Source organism: Triticum aestivum, chromosome 7A, assembly GCF_018294505.1.
Source record: "Triticum aestivum cultivar Chinese Spring chromosome 7A, IWGSC CS RefSeq v2.1, whole genome shotgun sequence".
Classification (NCBI taxonomy): domain Eukaryota; kingdom Viridiplantae; phylum Streptophyta; class Magnoliopsida; order Poales; family Poaceae; genus Triticum; species Triticum aestivum.
This window is the reverse complement of record NC_057812.1, coordinates 292,038,159-292,054,432: the sequence shown is the minus strand read 5'-3', so window position 1 is coordinate 292,054,432 and position 16,274 is coordinate 292,038,159. Positions and strand designations below refer to the sequence as shown.

The 16,274-nt window shown below is 48.3% G+C and overlaps 1 protein-coding gene across 1 annotated transcript; it reads right to left on the bottom strand.

Moving 5' to 3' along the window:
* Nucleotides 1-654: 654 nt before the first annotated feature.
* Nucleotides 655-4,256, bottom strand: LOC123153303 (uncharacterized). The gene is made up of 4 exons (XM_044572491.1): nt 4,121-4,256; nt 3,620-3,676; nt 1,525-1,833; nt 655-1,173 (listed from the first exon to the last, which is right to left on the bottom strand). Exons 3-4 carry the CDS (start codon nt 1,828-1,830, stop codon nt 655-657), a joined length of 825 nt encoding a protein of 274 aa, XP_044428426.1. The 5' UTR covers nt 1,831-1,833; nt 3,620-3,676; nt 4,121-4,256.
* Nucleotides 4,257-16,274: the final 12,018 nt, after the last annotated feature.

The following is a 16,274-nucleotide window of genomic DNA, read 5'->3' as shown; positions in this document are numbered from 1 at the left end:
ACCTACGCATCAAAACCACAACGATAGTTTGTCAAGTTGGTGTTGTTTTAACCTTCGCAAGGACCGGGCGTAGCCACACTCGGTTCAACTAAGGATGTGTTTGGTTTAGGGGACATGCTAGGGTGGTTGTGGGTATCCCCAACCAGGTGGCTAGGGATAGCCCATTTTTCTGTTTGGTTGGAAGGGTGAGGTTATCCCATGTTTTGTTTGGTTCAAAGGATGAAGCGTGGTTGAGGATAGCCATCAGAGTGTTTGGTTCGAGGGATGAATGAAGGATAATGGTTGTGGTAACCTTTTTTACTTGAAATGGTAAGATTACCCTTATAATTTGCACCTTTTAATGGAAGGAAGGAAATACAGTATGTATAAACATAATTTCGAAAATCTTAACTTTTTCACAGCAAACAAAACAAAACAATACTAGAAATTTCAGACTTCATCACATATAATAGTTCAACATTTCATACATAAGTCAAGTGCATAGAACTCACAGTTCAGCATTCCATAGAGTACTAGTAGAACTTAATAGTTATACAACCCATAGTTACTGTCTTGGTTGTCAAAAGAGCTAATCCATACAACCCATAGTTACTGTTTTGGTTGCATCAAAAGCACAAGTCAATCACCAGTTCACCACATATGCACTCACCGTCCTTACGCTTCAGGAAAGGTATTCTTGACATACCTAGAAACCCAAACCTTCTTTTGATCCTCTTCCAACACCTTGAATGCCATAGCAACACGAGGATTGTCAACCAAATATGCGTAGTAATGAGCAAGGTAATCCAAACTGAACCCAGGAAGTACTTTCATGCTCTCCCAAAGACCATCTATGGCATTGTTCTCGGTGCTAGAACTCTTCTCTATGGCAATAGCAATTCTTTCACTGGATGCAAGTATGGTGGCATGCAACCTGTCTTCCGCACAAGGATTTGGTTTGGCCTTTTTTGGTTTGGGACCGGATGAACCTGCATTGGTTGATTGTGCAACCTCTTCATGTGGCGCAGTGGGTTTCTTGGTTGTCTCTTCTTCAAGATTAACCACTTCTGTAGCAAGAGGGTCACTTGAGTCTTTTGCATATTGCCCTGTAGCCATGCTCCCTCCAGCTATATTCATCATCTCCTTATAATGAATAATAGTCTTGTTAAGGTACTGTTCGTCCTCTGGATGAGCCTTGTAGAAACAATAAAAGTAATTTCAGTAAGTATTTGGACATAAAGAAACAATTTCAGCAAGTATTTGAGCATATAGGAAGAATTCCAGCAAGAATATTTTTAGCAAGTGTTGGGACTTGTAGATACTAATTTCAGCAAGTACTTGAGCATGAAGAAAGAGGTACAGCAAGTGTTTGGACTTGTAGATACTAATTTCAGCAAGTATTTGAGCATTACGGAAGAAGTACAGCAAGTATTTGACTTCACATAATCCATTACAGCAAGTATTTTCACATAAAGAGGTACAACAAGTACTCATGAGCATAAACAAATAATTACAACAAGTACTCATGAGCAGAAAAATAGTTACCTTAACATGATTTGTGTAATGCTCATGATCAAGAACAATCATAGACTTGTCCTCATCCCATAGTGCACCACTCAAGTCCTTGAGTTTCACTATTTTCTGCAGTTTTCGCTTCCATGTCCTATTATGATTTTTGATCTGATCTCCATTCAAGCTAAGTTGGAAATGCTCATTCAAAGCAGTGGCACAAGCGTTGAACTGTGATTGCTTGAATGCAGTACTTGTTCTATTGCCACTAGAGACCAAATCACTTAGCCATGTTAGCATGAACTTGGACATGGTAGGTGTCCATGAAACTTGCTTAGCCATTTCCTACAATTTTCAGCAAGTGTTTGGACATTGAGAAAGTAATTTCAGCAAGAATTTGGACATAACAAAATAATTTTAGCAACTTAAATAGTCATTACAAATACAATATTTCATTACAAATAAGTTCCAGCACACAAACTAGTTCAACAAAGTACAATAATTCATCACGACGAGCTAAATGACATAGTAGTTACTACATATTTTGACCTTGCAAATGGTTTTGTCGGTCTTCCCACATTTGATCAGCAACTCCTTGCCTAAAATTAACCATGTATGCATGTTCATGTGCTTGACCACTTGATGATGAAGCATGAGTAATATTTGGCACCCATTCATCCTCGGGTATGATATATTCATCTATCCCATCATTTATAACCCAATTGTGAATAATGCAACAAGCCACAACAATGTCAACTTGTGTTGGAAACAGAAAGAATGGAGTGGCATCATCAAGTATCTTGAATCTTCTCTTCAATGACCCAAATGCACGTTCTACAGTCACACGAAGAGAAGAATGCCTAAGGTTGAACAGCTCCCTCTCATTTTGCACAGGGTTGTTTCCCCACTCATTCAAGTGGTACCTCACACCACGAAAAGGAGGCAAAAAACCATGTTTGGCTCCATATCCAGCATCAACTAGATAAAATTTCCCTAAATAAGGAACATTTGGGTTACTTGGTTATATATATATATATGAATACCCCATTGATATGACAAATGTATATAGTTCATCTATTACCTTGTGGGACACGTAGACCATTTTCACGTTCTAAAGCGTCACGTAAAAATAGAGCATCATGTGTTGTCCCCTCCCACCCGGCCAACACATATGTGAATCGAAGATCAAAATCTACAGCCGCCATCACATTTTGAGTGGCATAAGTCTTTCTACCACGAAAGGAAGCCTCCATATCCGGTGTAATAGAGGCTCGCACATGTGTACCATCAATAGCTCCAATACAATCCTATATGGTGAAAACAAAAACCCAAAAATTAGGATCTAAACAAATTCATGCCTACAATGACAAAATGTAATTGTCACTTGGTCTCATACCTTAAAGTATGGAACCCACCGGTAGTTTCCTTCTATTTTGGTTTGGGTCTCCAATGAAGGCTTCCCAATAAGGTCATCTCGAAGCTCGCCAATGGCATGGAGTACCCTTTGGAAGTAACGGCTCACAACTTCACCGGATCTACCAAAATTGGCGCCAATTACCCTATTTCTAATGTTGTGCCCGACGGTGTGCAAGAACATTGCTACTTGTTGCTCAATAGTCAAATGTATTGTGTCCTTTAGCAAGTTGCGATCCCTAAAGAGTTGACAAAACCTAAAGAAAGGTTCTCTCCGAAGCCTAAGCATGTTCACACAGGTTGTGTCATTCTTCCATATTTTGTTGTCAAAATACTCTCTTCTCATCCTATCTCTCTCATCAATTGGGGCATACGTAATTGCTTCTCCCCTTTTTCTTTTTCTGGATTGAACAACCAATGTTATCATGTTGATAAACCATTGTGCCGCAGCCGCATAAATTAACATCTTTGTCTTTTTGTCCATCTACAATGCATTATAGGATTCAGCTATAATATGCAGTACAAGGTTTAGAGGTAAAATATGCAGTATAGGATTGACAGCTAAAATACTAGTTGTGCTGCTATTGCTAAATGTACAAGTGGCCAACTGCTTAGAACCAAAATCAACATTTTGTTTCCACTGTCAAACATTTTAGTAAAGAACAGAGTAGGATTTCATGGTAAAAGAAAACAGAGTAAGATTTCGGGGAGAAATAACCTCAGGTTGTAGTTGTGCTGCTGCTGCTAGATGTACTGACGATGGCCTTCAACTTTCCTGTACCAGAAAATTACATCAATCAGTGAACTACACATGAGCAGAGACGAGCCGGACACTAGCACAAATCAGCACCGAACACTAGCAGACATCTAGAACACGCAGCCGTGCGCACGTGGACGAGCTGTTCGGCCGCATACAGGCACCCGTGCGCACGCATGTCACCAGCCGCCCGTGCCTCGTGAAGCCCCCAGCCGCCGGTCGTGAGATCCAGCGGCACCGCCGCCAGGCTTGAGATCCAGCCGCGCGCGCGCCTCCTGAAGGCGCCAGCCACCGCCGGCCTTGAGATCCTGCCGCATCGCCGCCGGACTTGAGATCCAGTCGCGCCGCCGCCTCAAACCCTTGCCCGCATCGCCCGGGAACACCCTCCGCAACGGCAGGCCAGCACAAGCGAGGCGAAGCAGAGGAGATATCAGATAGGGAACGAGTAGAGAAGGAACTCACCTCCCGTCGGCCTCTCTGCTATTTGCTAGATGCGCCGCCGCCGCGCACAGGGAAGAGAGAGGTGAGTAATGGGGGAAAGTGAGGGTTCACTGGTAAGCGGGAGGCAATGTAGCCGAAAAAACGTTTCGCGCGTGAGCACAACGACGCGCGCGCGGGATGGTTGCCGCCACCCGCTCGTTTTTCGCGGGTCGCCACATCCCTCTTTTGGAGGAATATTCCTAGCATCTGGCTGACCCTATCCCTCCTCGTCTCAGATCCAAACGGGTGGCAGCCATCGAAAAAAAGGGCTATCCCTGTCCCTGGGAGGATAGCCCTCAAACCAAACACATTCTAAAGTTGGAGAAACTGTCACCCACAAGCCACCTATGTGCAAAGCCCGTCGGGAGAACCGGTCTCGCGTAAGCGTACGCGTAATGTCGGTCCGGGCCACTTCGTCCAACAATACCGCCGAACCAAAGTATGACATGCTGGTAAGCAGTATGACTTATATCGCCCACAACTCACTTGTGTTCTACTCGTGCATATAACATCAACATATAACACCTAGGCTCGGATGCCACTGTTGGGTAACGTAGTAATTTCAAAAAAATTCCTACGCACACGCAAGATCATGGTGATGCATAGCAACGAGAGGGGAGAGTGTGATCTATGTACCCTTGTAGATCAACAACGGAAGCATTAACTTGGTTGATGTAGTCGTACGTCTCAACGGCCCGACCGATCAAGCACCGAAACCATGGCACCTCCGAGTTCTAGCACACGTTCAGCTCGATGACGATCCCCGAACTCCGATCTAGCAAAGTGTTGGGGAAGAGTTCCGTTAGCACGACGGCGTGGTGACGATCTTGATGTACCACCGTCGCAGGGCTTCGCCTAAGCACCGCTACAATATTATCGAGGACTATGGTGGAAGGGGGCACCGCACACGGCTAAGAATATGATCACGTGGATCAACTTGTGTCTCTAGGGGTGCCCCCTGCCCCCGTATATAAAGGAGCAAGGGGAGGAGGCCGGCCGGCCCTATAGGCGCGCCAAGGAGGAGTCCTCCTCCTAGTAGGAGTAGGACTCCTACTAGGAGGGGGAAGGAAGTGGGGAGGGAGAGGGAAAGGGGGGCGCCGCCCCCCTCTTCTAGTCCAATTCGGACCAGGGGGGAGGAGGCGCACTGCCCACCTTTGGCTGCCCCTCTCTCTCTCCACTAAGATATGGCCCATTACTTCTCCCGGGGGGTTCCGGTAACCCTCCGGCTCTCCGGTTTTCTCCGAAATCACCCGGAACACTTCCAGTGTCCGAATATAGCCGTCCAATATATCAATCTTTATGTCTCGACCATTTCGAGACTCCTCGTCATGTCCGTGATCACATCCAGGACTCCGAACTAACTTTGGTACATCAAAACTCATAAACTCATAATATAACTCTCATCGAAACCTTAAGCGTGCGGACCCTACGGGTTCGAGAACAATGTAGACATGACCAAGACACGTCTCCGGCCAATAACCAATAGAGGAACCTGGATGCTCATATTGGCTCCTACATATTCTACAAAGATCTTTATCGGTCAGACCGCATAACAACATACGTCGTTCCCTTTGTCATCGGTATGTTACTTGCTCGAGATTCGATCGTCGGTATCTCAATACCTAGTTCAATCTCGTTACCGGCAAGTCTCTTTACTCATTCTATAATACATCATCCCGCAACTAACTCATTAGTTGCAATGCTTGCAAGGCTTAAGTGATGTGCATTACCGAGAGGGCCCAGAGATACCTCTCCGACAATCGGAGTGACAAATCCTAATCTCGAAATACGCCAAACCAACATGTACCTTTGGAGACACATGTAGAGCTCCTTTATAATCACCCAGTTACGTTGTGACGTTTGGTAGCACACAAAGTGTTCCTCTGGCAAACGGGAGTTGCATAATCTCATAGTCATAGGAACATGTATAAGTCATGAAGAAAGCAATAGTAACATACTAAACGATCGGGTGCTAAGCTAATGGAATGGGTCATGTCAATCAAATCATTCAACTAATGATGTGATCCCGTTAATCAAATAACAACTCTTTGTCCATGGTTAGGAAACATAACCATCTTTGATTAACGAGCTAGTCAAGTAGAGGCATACTAGTGACACTCTGTTTGTCTATGTATTCACACATGTATTATGTTTCCGGTTAATACAATTCTAGCATGAATAATAAACTTTTATCATGATATAAGGAAATAAATAATAACATTATTATTGCCTCTAGGGCATATTTCCTTCACATAGCTTCGTCATTAGCCCCCGAATGGATCGAGGTTTGAGTGGGGAAGGAGTTGAGAATATTCCCGACTCATTTTTCATGCCATGAGCATATCTGGTTTCGGATCAATGAACCTGAGTGATGATAGCAACTTCCTTTTCAGTTGCCTTGATCCATTGTTAGCTTTTTGTCGAGTGAGTTTCTTTACTTGAAAGGCTCCGAGTGACGGTGTGGAGGAGATCTTCGGTCTGACAGGTTGTTCTGTTGCCCGCAGATTTCGCGGGATCCGAATTTTGGGAAGCGCGCGGGACGGGGGAGGCCACAGTAATCGGATGGGATAGAGCGGAGCCGCCTCGATCCCCACGCCACCTTTTTCGCCACGTATCACGCGCGCGATTGTTACGGGATTTGATAGGGCCGCCCGGGCCTACCAGTCAGCCACTCGGAAGCGGCCTCATATAAGGCGTCGAACCGGGGTCTCGTCGAACAGTGCGTCCCCATTATCTCTTCTCCTCTTCACGCTCCCTCACCGCGCTCGCTCTCGCCCCAGCGCCACCACTCCGTACGCGTTTCGCCGGCGACGATGGGGAAGGAGAAGACAGCGGCTCTAGAGCGGGCGAAGAAGGCGACGGCGAGGTCGAAGGGGAAGGCGACCAGTCGGGGCGGATCCTCCTCGCGAACCGGCCTGCCGAAGGGCTGGATCCAGGGCAACTGGATCCGCTCAACGATCACCAAAGAAGATCTCGACGACCTAGCCGAAGGAGGGCTGGTCCCCTATGAATCGGCGCGGCTTCCGGGGAAGGAATCCGAGCCGCAACCTCAGGAGGGTGAGCGCGTTCTCCTTGCCACCCACATCGACCGTGGATTTTCCTTGCCTCCTCACCCTTTCTTTCAGGGATTTCTGAACATCTTTGGGGCACAACTCCACCACTTCACTCCAACACAATCGTTTATCTCGCTGCTTTTGTTTCTTTGTGTGAGAATTTCCTGGGTTGTCGGCCTCACTGGGGCCTTTTCAAGCACATTTTCACTTGTCGCTCCCAGACGGTGAAAAAGGCTAATCCGAGTGATGAGAGGACTCAAGTGATTTAGATGTGTGGGGGTCTTGGTGTCCAGATGTGAGGGAAAAGCTCCTTTTTGGCCATGATTCTTCCCGACTCAGTTCGCGGATGGCAGTCAACCTGGTTTTACTGCAAAGACCAGTCGACGCTAGGGCAGTCGACTGGCCTCCCTCCTTTCACCATGGACCGAGTGAGGAAACCCTCCCCTTTGAAGGTGCTCCCGGAGGAGAAGGCGCAGGTGAGGGTGCTGGTAGAGCGAGTGATCCAGCTTATCCGTGACGGGGTCACCGGTATGGATCTCTTGGAGGACTTCCTTCAGCGGCGCATCCAGCCTCTTCAAGCCCGAGACCATCCGATGTGGATGTATTCGGGTCTTGAAGACTCCACTCGGATTCACCCGGAGGAGGTCGATGACGACACACTGGAGAAGTGGCTGTCGGGCATGGCAGAGAACAAGGACAACCCCAGGGGAGCCAGGAGAGTTCCTCCATTCGACCAGTCTCATGTACCACAGAAGGTCCGATTCTGAGCTTTTGTTTGTAATCTGAATTCACTCGCGCAGTTGCCTATACTGAGTCGACTGACTTTGTTCTTCCTGCTTTCTTTCAGGCCATTATTGAAATGTATTTAATGCCCAATGGAGAGCAAGAGCAGGACCCGGAAGGAGAGGCGAGCGGCGATGACAGTGAAGAATGGGATTCTGACGGTGGAGGGGGCAAAGAAAGCGACGATCCAAGTGAGGAAGAAGAAGTCGAGTCGCCTCCTCGCAGGGAGAGGCGGTCCAAACTTGACCAAGAACGACCGAGCGCTCGTGAAAAGGCGATTGCTCAAGCTGGTCAGTCTTCAAAGCGTCCTCGGACCTCTTCGCCAACTCCGACTGAAAAAACGTCAAAGCATCCCAAAGTCGCAGAGCCGAAGCTTCGAAAGGTGTTGCCGAAGATTTACATTGACATCCCCATCGCTTCCACATGAGTGTCTCCCTTCATATTTACTCGACGCCCTGTGTTGTTTGTTTTTCTTGTTTTAACCGGACGAACTTTGGAACTGTCAGTGCTGCTACTTCCGGGACCTCAGCTTACAGGGACGATGATGAGGTGATGGAGGATGCGGTCACTTCTAATCCGGGTATGATTTCTGCCATACTGTCTTTATTTTGGTCGATTCAACTGCAATCTGTACCATTAGGTGATGTGATTTTGTCGATTGAACTTTGAATAGCTCCTAACATTATTGACCTCCCTAATGATGATGATGAAGAGCCCGAGAGGCCTTTGACGAGGAAAAATAAGCAAGCTCCTGTGAGCGAGGTGCCACAATCGACACTGAGGGCGGAGCCAGTCGTTCAGGACGCTGGCGATGCCAATCGGGGTTCTGTTACCTTCATCGTGCCACTGTCGAGTGCCTTGCCTTCCTTGTCGATTGCTCAGGCCCCTGTCGACCCGCCTTCAGTTTTTGTGACCCATCATGTCCCAGAGGATGAGGTGAATGCTGCCAGGGAAGCCATACGCCAGGCGGGCATTATGATGGAGAAGATGAAGATGGTGCGGGACGCCAGCCAAGCCGCCTACGATGCCAGCTCGGCTCTCCAGAGCAATGTTCAGGTTAGTTGGTCGCCGCTTGTTCTGTTAGGATATGCTATCTGAAGACTCTTTCCGAAAATCTTTGCATCTGTACACCCACTGGGTGCGTCGATTGAATTTTTGAACTAGTGGGGGCACGTTGAGTGCACCCACTTGGTGTAGTCCCCGAGACTACGGTGGACTGCTGGCAGTCGACTATAGTCTTTGTATTTTGTCAAGTGTAAACCGAACTAGTAGTTTGTCTCTTCCACTCGATCTGGTCGAGTGGGATCAGAACCGGTGGGGGCACGCCAAGTGCACCCACTGGGTGTAGTCCCCGAGACCGCGGTCGACTGCTGGCAGTCGACTGTGGTCTGAGTTCTACTTTCTCTCCTCTTTTTTTACTCCCTGCACTCGACTCCGGCGGGTCGGTCGAGTGGGATCAGAACCGGTGGGGGCACGCAAAGTGCACCCATTGGGTGTAGTCCCCGAGACTATGGTGGACTGCGGGCAGTCAACCGTAGTCTTAGTACTTAATGTCTTTGTCATTTTTCGCTGTAAAATAACTTCTCTCCTTTGATTTCAGAAATCTTGCGATCTTGGAGCTCGCTTTGCTGACTTGGAGAAACAGCAGATTCAACTGAACCTTGACTTGGAGCTAGCCAAGACAGAGCTGCAAAAGGTCAAGGACGGCGCCACTGGTAAGATGAGTTTGTCGACTGGTCTGTCTTAGGATGGAGTACCCTTCTGCTCTCTCTGAATCAAGCATCGTTTCTTTGCAGAAAAACTGAGAGAAGCTCTGGCGAAGAAGGATCGGGATTTGGCTGCTGCTCGAAAGGAAGCTGACGACAGAACCGCTCTGGCTGAACAGAAACTGGCTTCGGTCGGCCAGTTGGAAGAAGAGAATACCAAGCTGAAATCTGCTCTGAACGAAGCCAACAAGGAGTGCTCGCGCTGGAAGAAGGAGAACCTCAACCTATGCGAGAAGATGGAAGGCATCGCTCGCAGGAGGGACGATCTGGAGAGCTATCTGAGGAGCCTTGCCAAGAAGTTGTTCGTCAAGCTTGAAGGTGCACATTTTGTTCTGACTGATTTTTTTCTGTGTCGACTCAGCGTACGAAAATTGACTTATCCTTGGATCGTGAATGCAGAGTTTTGTCAGAACTTCGAGGAGGAGACTGGGCGGATCGAACCAGGTTTGGATCCAATCAATTCTCCCGTGAAAGATGAAACTGCCATGAATCTGCTCCGACTGGAATCCCGCATCGACGGTGTCGTAGACTACTTGGCTCGACTGAAGGTCGCCATATCGCGGATCGACCCGGCACTTTGGCTAGAGGCCATGCTCCAAAATGATCTTGAGTCCCTGATGACTCGACTTAACGAAATACCTGACCGAGTGTAGGAGTGGAAGAAGTCTTCTGCCCGGTGTGGCGCTGATGTGGCTCTGTCTTTGGTTCACGTCCATTGCAAGGAGGTGCGACAAGATAAGCTGGCAGCAATCAAGGTCGCCAACACCCAGAAGCATGACTTCCGATCTTTTATGGAGACTTTCATCACTGCAGCCACTCGGATCACCGACGGTGTCGACTTAGACGAGTTCGTCGAGCCTGCTAGTCCTCCTCCCGCGGAGTGAACAAACTTTTATGCCTCACCTTAAATTTGCCTCGGAATGCCGAGTGGTTTTTGTAACCGTTAAACTCTTTCGGGCTGAATGCCCGAGCACTTCGATCTGTGGTCCAAAACCTTTAGGATTTATCTAAACTTGGTTTATCGTTGAATACCTTCATGAATCCCCTGCCGAGTGAACTCGTTCTTCATTCGAGACAACTTTTGTATTTGTAGCGCAGCTCCAAAGGAGAAGGAAGCAGTCGACCTGCGCCTCGTTGCCCTTGTGGGTCAGCGAAGCTCCTCAAGAGAAGGTGGCAGTAGTCCTGCACCTCGTCGTCCTTGCGGAGTGGGATGGAGCGCACGTTGTATTTGTGGCGAAGCTCTCCAGGGGAAGGCGACAGTCGACCCGCGCCTCGTTACTGCAGAGCGGGATGGAGCGCACATTGTATTTGTGGTGAAGCTCCTAAGGAGAAGGCGGCAGTCGACCTGCACCTCGTCGTCCTTGAGGATTGAGATGTGTTTCGTACTTAGGCGAGTTCTGGACTGCAGCTAAGCCCCCGAGTGGGAGGTTTGCTCTCCACTTGGTAGGATTTTTCAAACTTAGGTGAGTGCCGGACTGCAGCTAAGTCTCCGAGTGAGAGAACTTAGGCGAGTACTGGACTGTAGCTAAGCCCCCGAGTGGGAGGGTTGCTCTCCACTCGGTAGGATTTTTTCAAACTTAGGCGAGTGCCGGACTGCAGCTAAGTCTTCAAGTGAGAAAACTTAGGCGAGTACTGGACTGCAGCTAAGCCCCCGAGTGGGAGGGTTGCTCTCCACTCGGTAGGATTTTTTCAAACTTAGGCGAGTGCCGGACTGCAGCTAAGTCTTCGAGTGAGAAAACTTAGGCGAGTACTGGACTACAGCTAAGCCCCCGAGTGGGAGGATTGCTCTCCACTCGGTAGGATTTTTTCAAACTTAGGCGAGTGTCGGACTGCAGCTAAGTCTCCGAGTGAGAGAGCTTAGGTGAGTACTAGACTGCAGCTAAGCCCCCGAGTGGGGGGATTGCTCTCCATTCAGTAGGATTTTTTCAAACTTAGGCGAGTGCCGGACTGCAGCTAAGCCTCCGAGTGAGAGAACTTAGGCGAGTACTGGACTGCAGCTAAGCCCTCGAGTGGGAGGGTTGCTCTCCACTCAGTAGGATTTTTTCAAACTTAGGTGAGTGCCGGACTGCAGCTAAGTCTCCGAGTGATAAAACTTAGGCGAGTACTGGACTGCAGCTAAGCCCCCGAGTGGGAGGATCGCTCTCCACTCGGTAGGATTTTTAAATACTTAGGCGAGTGCCGGACTGCAGCTAAGTCTCCGAGTGAGAAAACTTAGGCGAGTGCTGGACTACAGCTAAGCCCCCGAGTGGGAGGATCGCTCTCCACTCGGTAGGATTTTTAAATACTTAGGCAAAACGGGTTCACAGCTAAGCCCCCAAGTGGGAGCTGGCTCACCACTCGGTAGGAAATTATTTTTACAAACTTAGGCGAAGCGGATTCGCAACTAAGCCACCCACTGGGGGATTACTTATGCAAACAAAAACAATAATAATCACTGGGAAAATTATAACGCTCTTGTCTTTGATAAATAAACTATAGGAGTTTTTTCTTATTACATCTCATCCAAGTGAGAATTCAAGTATAAAAGGGGCGGAGTAGCTCCGTATTCCAGGCTCGTGGCTCATCAATCTGGCGATCGACATTATAGAGGTGATACGCTCCATTGTGGAGGACTCTGGTGACTATGAAGGGGCCTTCCCAAGTAGGAGCGAGTTTGTGTGGTTTCTGCTGATCCACTCGGAGGACTAAGTCTCCTTCTTGGAAGGCTCGACTCTTCACATTTCTAGCATGGAATCGACGCAAGTCTTGCTGATAAATGGTCGATCGGATCATGGCCATTTCTCTTTATTCTTCCAGGAGGTCGACTGCGTCCTGCCGGGCTTGTTCTGCTTCTTCTTCAGAGTAGAGCTCGACTCAAGGGGCGTTGTGAAGCATGTCACTCGGCAAGACTGCTTCGGCTCCATAGACCAGAAAGAATGGGGTTCTTCCAGTCGATCGGTTCGGGGTCGTCCTCAATCCCCAAAGAACTGATGGAAGCTCATCGACCCATGCACCTGCTGCGTGCTTGAGATCGCGCATCAATCGAGGTTTCAGTCCTTTGAGAATTAGGCCGTTTGCTCTTTCCGCCTGTCCATTCGACTGAGGGTGAGCGACCAAAGCATAGTCGACTCGTGTGCCCTGAGAGGCGCAAAAGGCCCTGAATTTGTCAGAATCGAAGTTTGACCCATTGTCAGTGATGATGTTGTGCAGAACTCCATATCTGAATATCAACTCTCTGATGAAACTGATAGCAGTGCAAGCATCAAGACTCTTGATAGGCTTAGCTTCAATCCATTTGGTGAACTTGTCGACTGCTACTAGCACATGAGTGAAGCCTCTCTTACCTGTTTTCAGTGGTCCAACCATGTCCATCCCCCAAACAGCGAAGGGCCAGACGAGTGGAATGGTTTTCACAGCTGACGCGGGCTTGTGCGACATATTGGAGTAATACTGACATCCTTCACATTTGTCAACTATCTCTTTTGCCATTTCATTAGCCCTTGGCCAATAAAATCCCGCTCGGTATGCTTTAGACACAATGGTCCGAGAGGATGCATGATGACCACAGGTCCCCGAGTGGATATCGTCAAGGATCATCTGACCTTCTTCTGGTGTTATACACTTCTGACTGACTCCATCGCGCTTTCTCTATACAACTGTCCCTTTATGACTGTAAAGGCCTTGGATCGACGGATGATCTGTCGAGCCTCTTCTTCGTCCTCTGGGAGTTCTTTCCTTAGGATGTACGCGATGTATGGTACTGTCCAGTCGGGAGTGATGACCAAGACTTCCATGATCAGGTCGACCACAGTTGGAACTTCAACTTCAGTCAGATCCGCGACACTTTTTGGCTGCGGGGCCTCTTCAGTGAAGGTATCCTCCTGAACTGATGGTGTGTGGATGTGTTCCAAAAACACATTGCTGGGAATGGCTTCTCTTTTGGAACCTATTTTTGCCAAATCATCAGCTGCTTGATTTTTCAGTCGGGGTATGTGATGAAGCTCTAACCCCTCGAATTTCTTCTCCAGCTTTCTCATTGCATTGCAATAACCAGTCATGGCTGGACTTCTGACGTCCCATTCCTTCATCACCTGATTAACCACCAAATCTGAGTCGCTATAGACCATGAGGCATCGGACGCCGAGTGAAATGGCCATGCACAACCCATATAAAAGTGCTTCATATTCCGCCTCGTTATTGGAGGAATCAAAGTGGATTTGAAGAACATATCTGAGCTTATCTCCTCGGGGGGAGACCAACACCACCCCGGCACCGGAACCATTCAGCATTTTGGAACCATCGAAGAACATGGTCCAATGCTCCGAGTGAACCTGAGTCGGCAGTTGCTATTCAATCCACTCGGCGACGAAATCTGCTACTGCCTGGGACTTGATAGCTTTCTTTGCCTCGAACTTGATATCTAGAGGAAGGAGTTCAATCGCCCATTTTGCCACTCGACCAGTTGCATCTCTGTTGTGCAGGATCTCTGACAATGGAGCGTCGCTGACGACTGTAATGGAATGATCAGAGAAGTAGTGAGCAACTTTCTTTGTGGTCATATAAATCCCATATACAAGCTTCTAATAATGAGGATATCTTTGCTTCGACGGGGTCAAAACTTCAGAAATATAATATACTGGGCGCTGAACTTTCAAGGCTTTTCCTTCTTCTTCCCGCTCGACCGTAAGTACCATACTGACGACTTGTCCCGTGGCTGCGACGTAAAGCGCAAAGGCTCCTTGCTGATTGGGGCAGCAAGCACCGGCTGGGTGGAGAGCAGAGCTTTGAGCTCTGCAAACATTGCATCAGCTTCGGGAGTCCACTCGAACTTGTCAGACTTCTTCATCAATCGGTAAAGAGGCAATGCCTTTTCACTGAGACGAGATATGAATCTACTTAAAGCGGCCAAGCAACCAGTAAGCTTCTGGACATCGTGCGCTCGCACAGGACTTTTCATTCGGAGTATAGTACTGACTTTTTCTGGATTGGCGTCGATTCCCCGTTCGGAAACAAGAAAACCGAGTAATTTTCCGCCAGGAACTCCGAATGTGCACTTTGATGGATTAAGCTTGATATCATACCTCCTAAGGTTAGCAAAGGTTTCAGCAAGGTCAGCTAGCAGGTCAGAACCCTTCCGTGACTTGACCACAATGTCATCCATGTACGCTTCCACATTCTGACTGATTTGAGTGAGCAAACACTTCTGAATCATCCTCATGAATGTGGCTCTGGCATTCTTGAGGCCGAACGGCATGGTAACATAACAGAAGCACCCGAATGGAGAGATGAAAGCTGATTTGATCTCGTCAGGTCCATACAGACGGATCTGATGGTACCCGGAATAGGCATCTAAAAAAGACAGTCGCTCACATCCCGCAGTCGAGTCGACTATCTGATCGATGCGGGGGAGAGGAAAATGATCTTTCGGGCAGGCCCGATTGATATGTTTAAAGTCAATGCACATGCGAAGTGACTTGTCCTTCTTGGGGACCATGACAACGTTGGCGAGCCACTCGGAGTGGTAGATTTCTCGGATGAACTCCGCTGCTAAGAGCCGAGCCACCTCCTCGCCAATAGCCTTTCTCTTCTGGACGGCGGACCGTCGGAGATGTTCCTTGACATGTTTTACTTTTGAGTCGACTCTTAGGCGGTGCTCAGCCAGCTCCCTGGGAACACCCGGCATGTCAGAAGGCTTCCATGCGAAAATGTCCCAGTTCTCACGGAGGAAGTGGATGAGCGCTTCTTCCTATTTGGAGTCGAGTGTTGTTGAGATATGAGTTGGAGCAGCGCTGGGATCGGTCGGGTGGATGTGAGCTGTCTTCGTTTCGCCAAACGACCGAAAAGCTGATTCTGTAGTGGGCTTCTTGGCTCGCAAAAAATCACTCGGGTCTGCAGTCTTCTGGTATTCCTAGAGCTCCACCACTGCCATCTGAGCATCAGCGATCATTGAACCTTTCTGAAAACATTCTTCCGCTTTCTTCCGATTGCTCGTAATAGTGATCACACCTTTGGGGCCAGGCATCTTCAGTTCGAGATACACATAACATGGTCGGGCCATGAAGCGTGCATAAGCCGGCCTGCCCAAAATAGCGTGATAGGCACTCTGGAAGTCTACAACTTCAAACGTCAACTTTTCTTTGCGGTAATTCTTGGAATCACTGAAAACCACATCAAGAGCAATCTGGCCGAGTGATTCAGCCTTCTTCCCGGGAATGACTCCATGGAAACTCATGTTGCTGGTACTGAGTCTAGACATCGGAATGCCCATCCCTTTCAACATCTCAGCATATAATATGTTCAAACCACTGCCACCATCCATCAAGACTTTGGTCAGTCGAGTGCCTTCAACAACTGGGTCGACCACCAAAGCTTGCCTCCCAGGGGTGGCGATGTGCGTTAGTTGATCGGACCGGTCGAATGTTATGGCAGTCTGAGACCACTTCAGATAACTGGGTGTCGCCGGAGCAACCATATTCACCTCTCGGTTGATAACTTTCAGTCGACTTTTGCTTTCAACATCAGCAAAAATCATCAGGGTGGAATTGACCTGGGGGT

Bases quoted from the DNA above. Each gene is read 5' to 3' on its own strand.
- LOC123153303 (XM_044572491.1), bottom strand. From the start codon at position 1,830: ATGGCTAAGCAAGTTTCATGGACACCTACCATGTCCAAGTTCATGCTA. The intron at 1,174-1,524 runs GTAACTATTTTT...TGTTTCTACAAG, and splicing joins ATTACACAAATCATGTTAAG to GCTCATCCAGAGGACGAACA.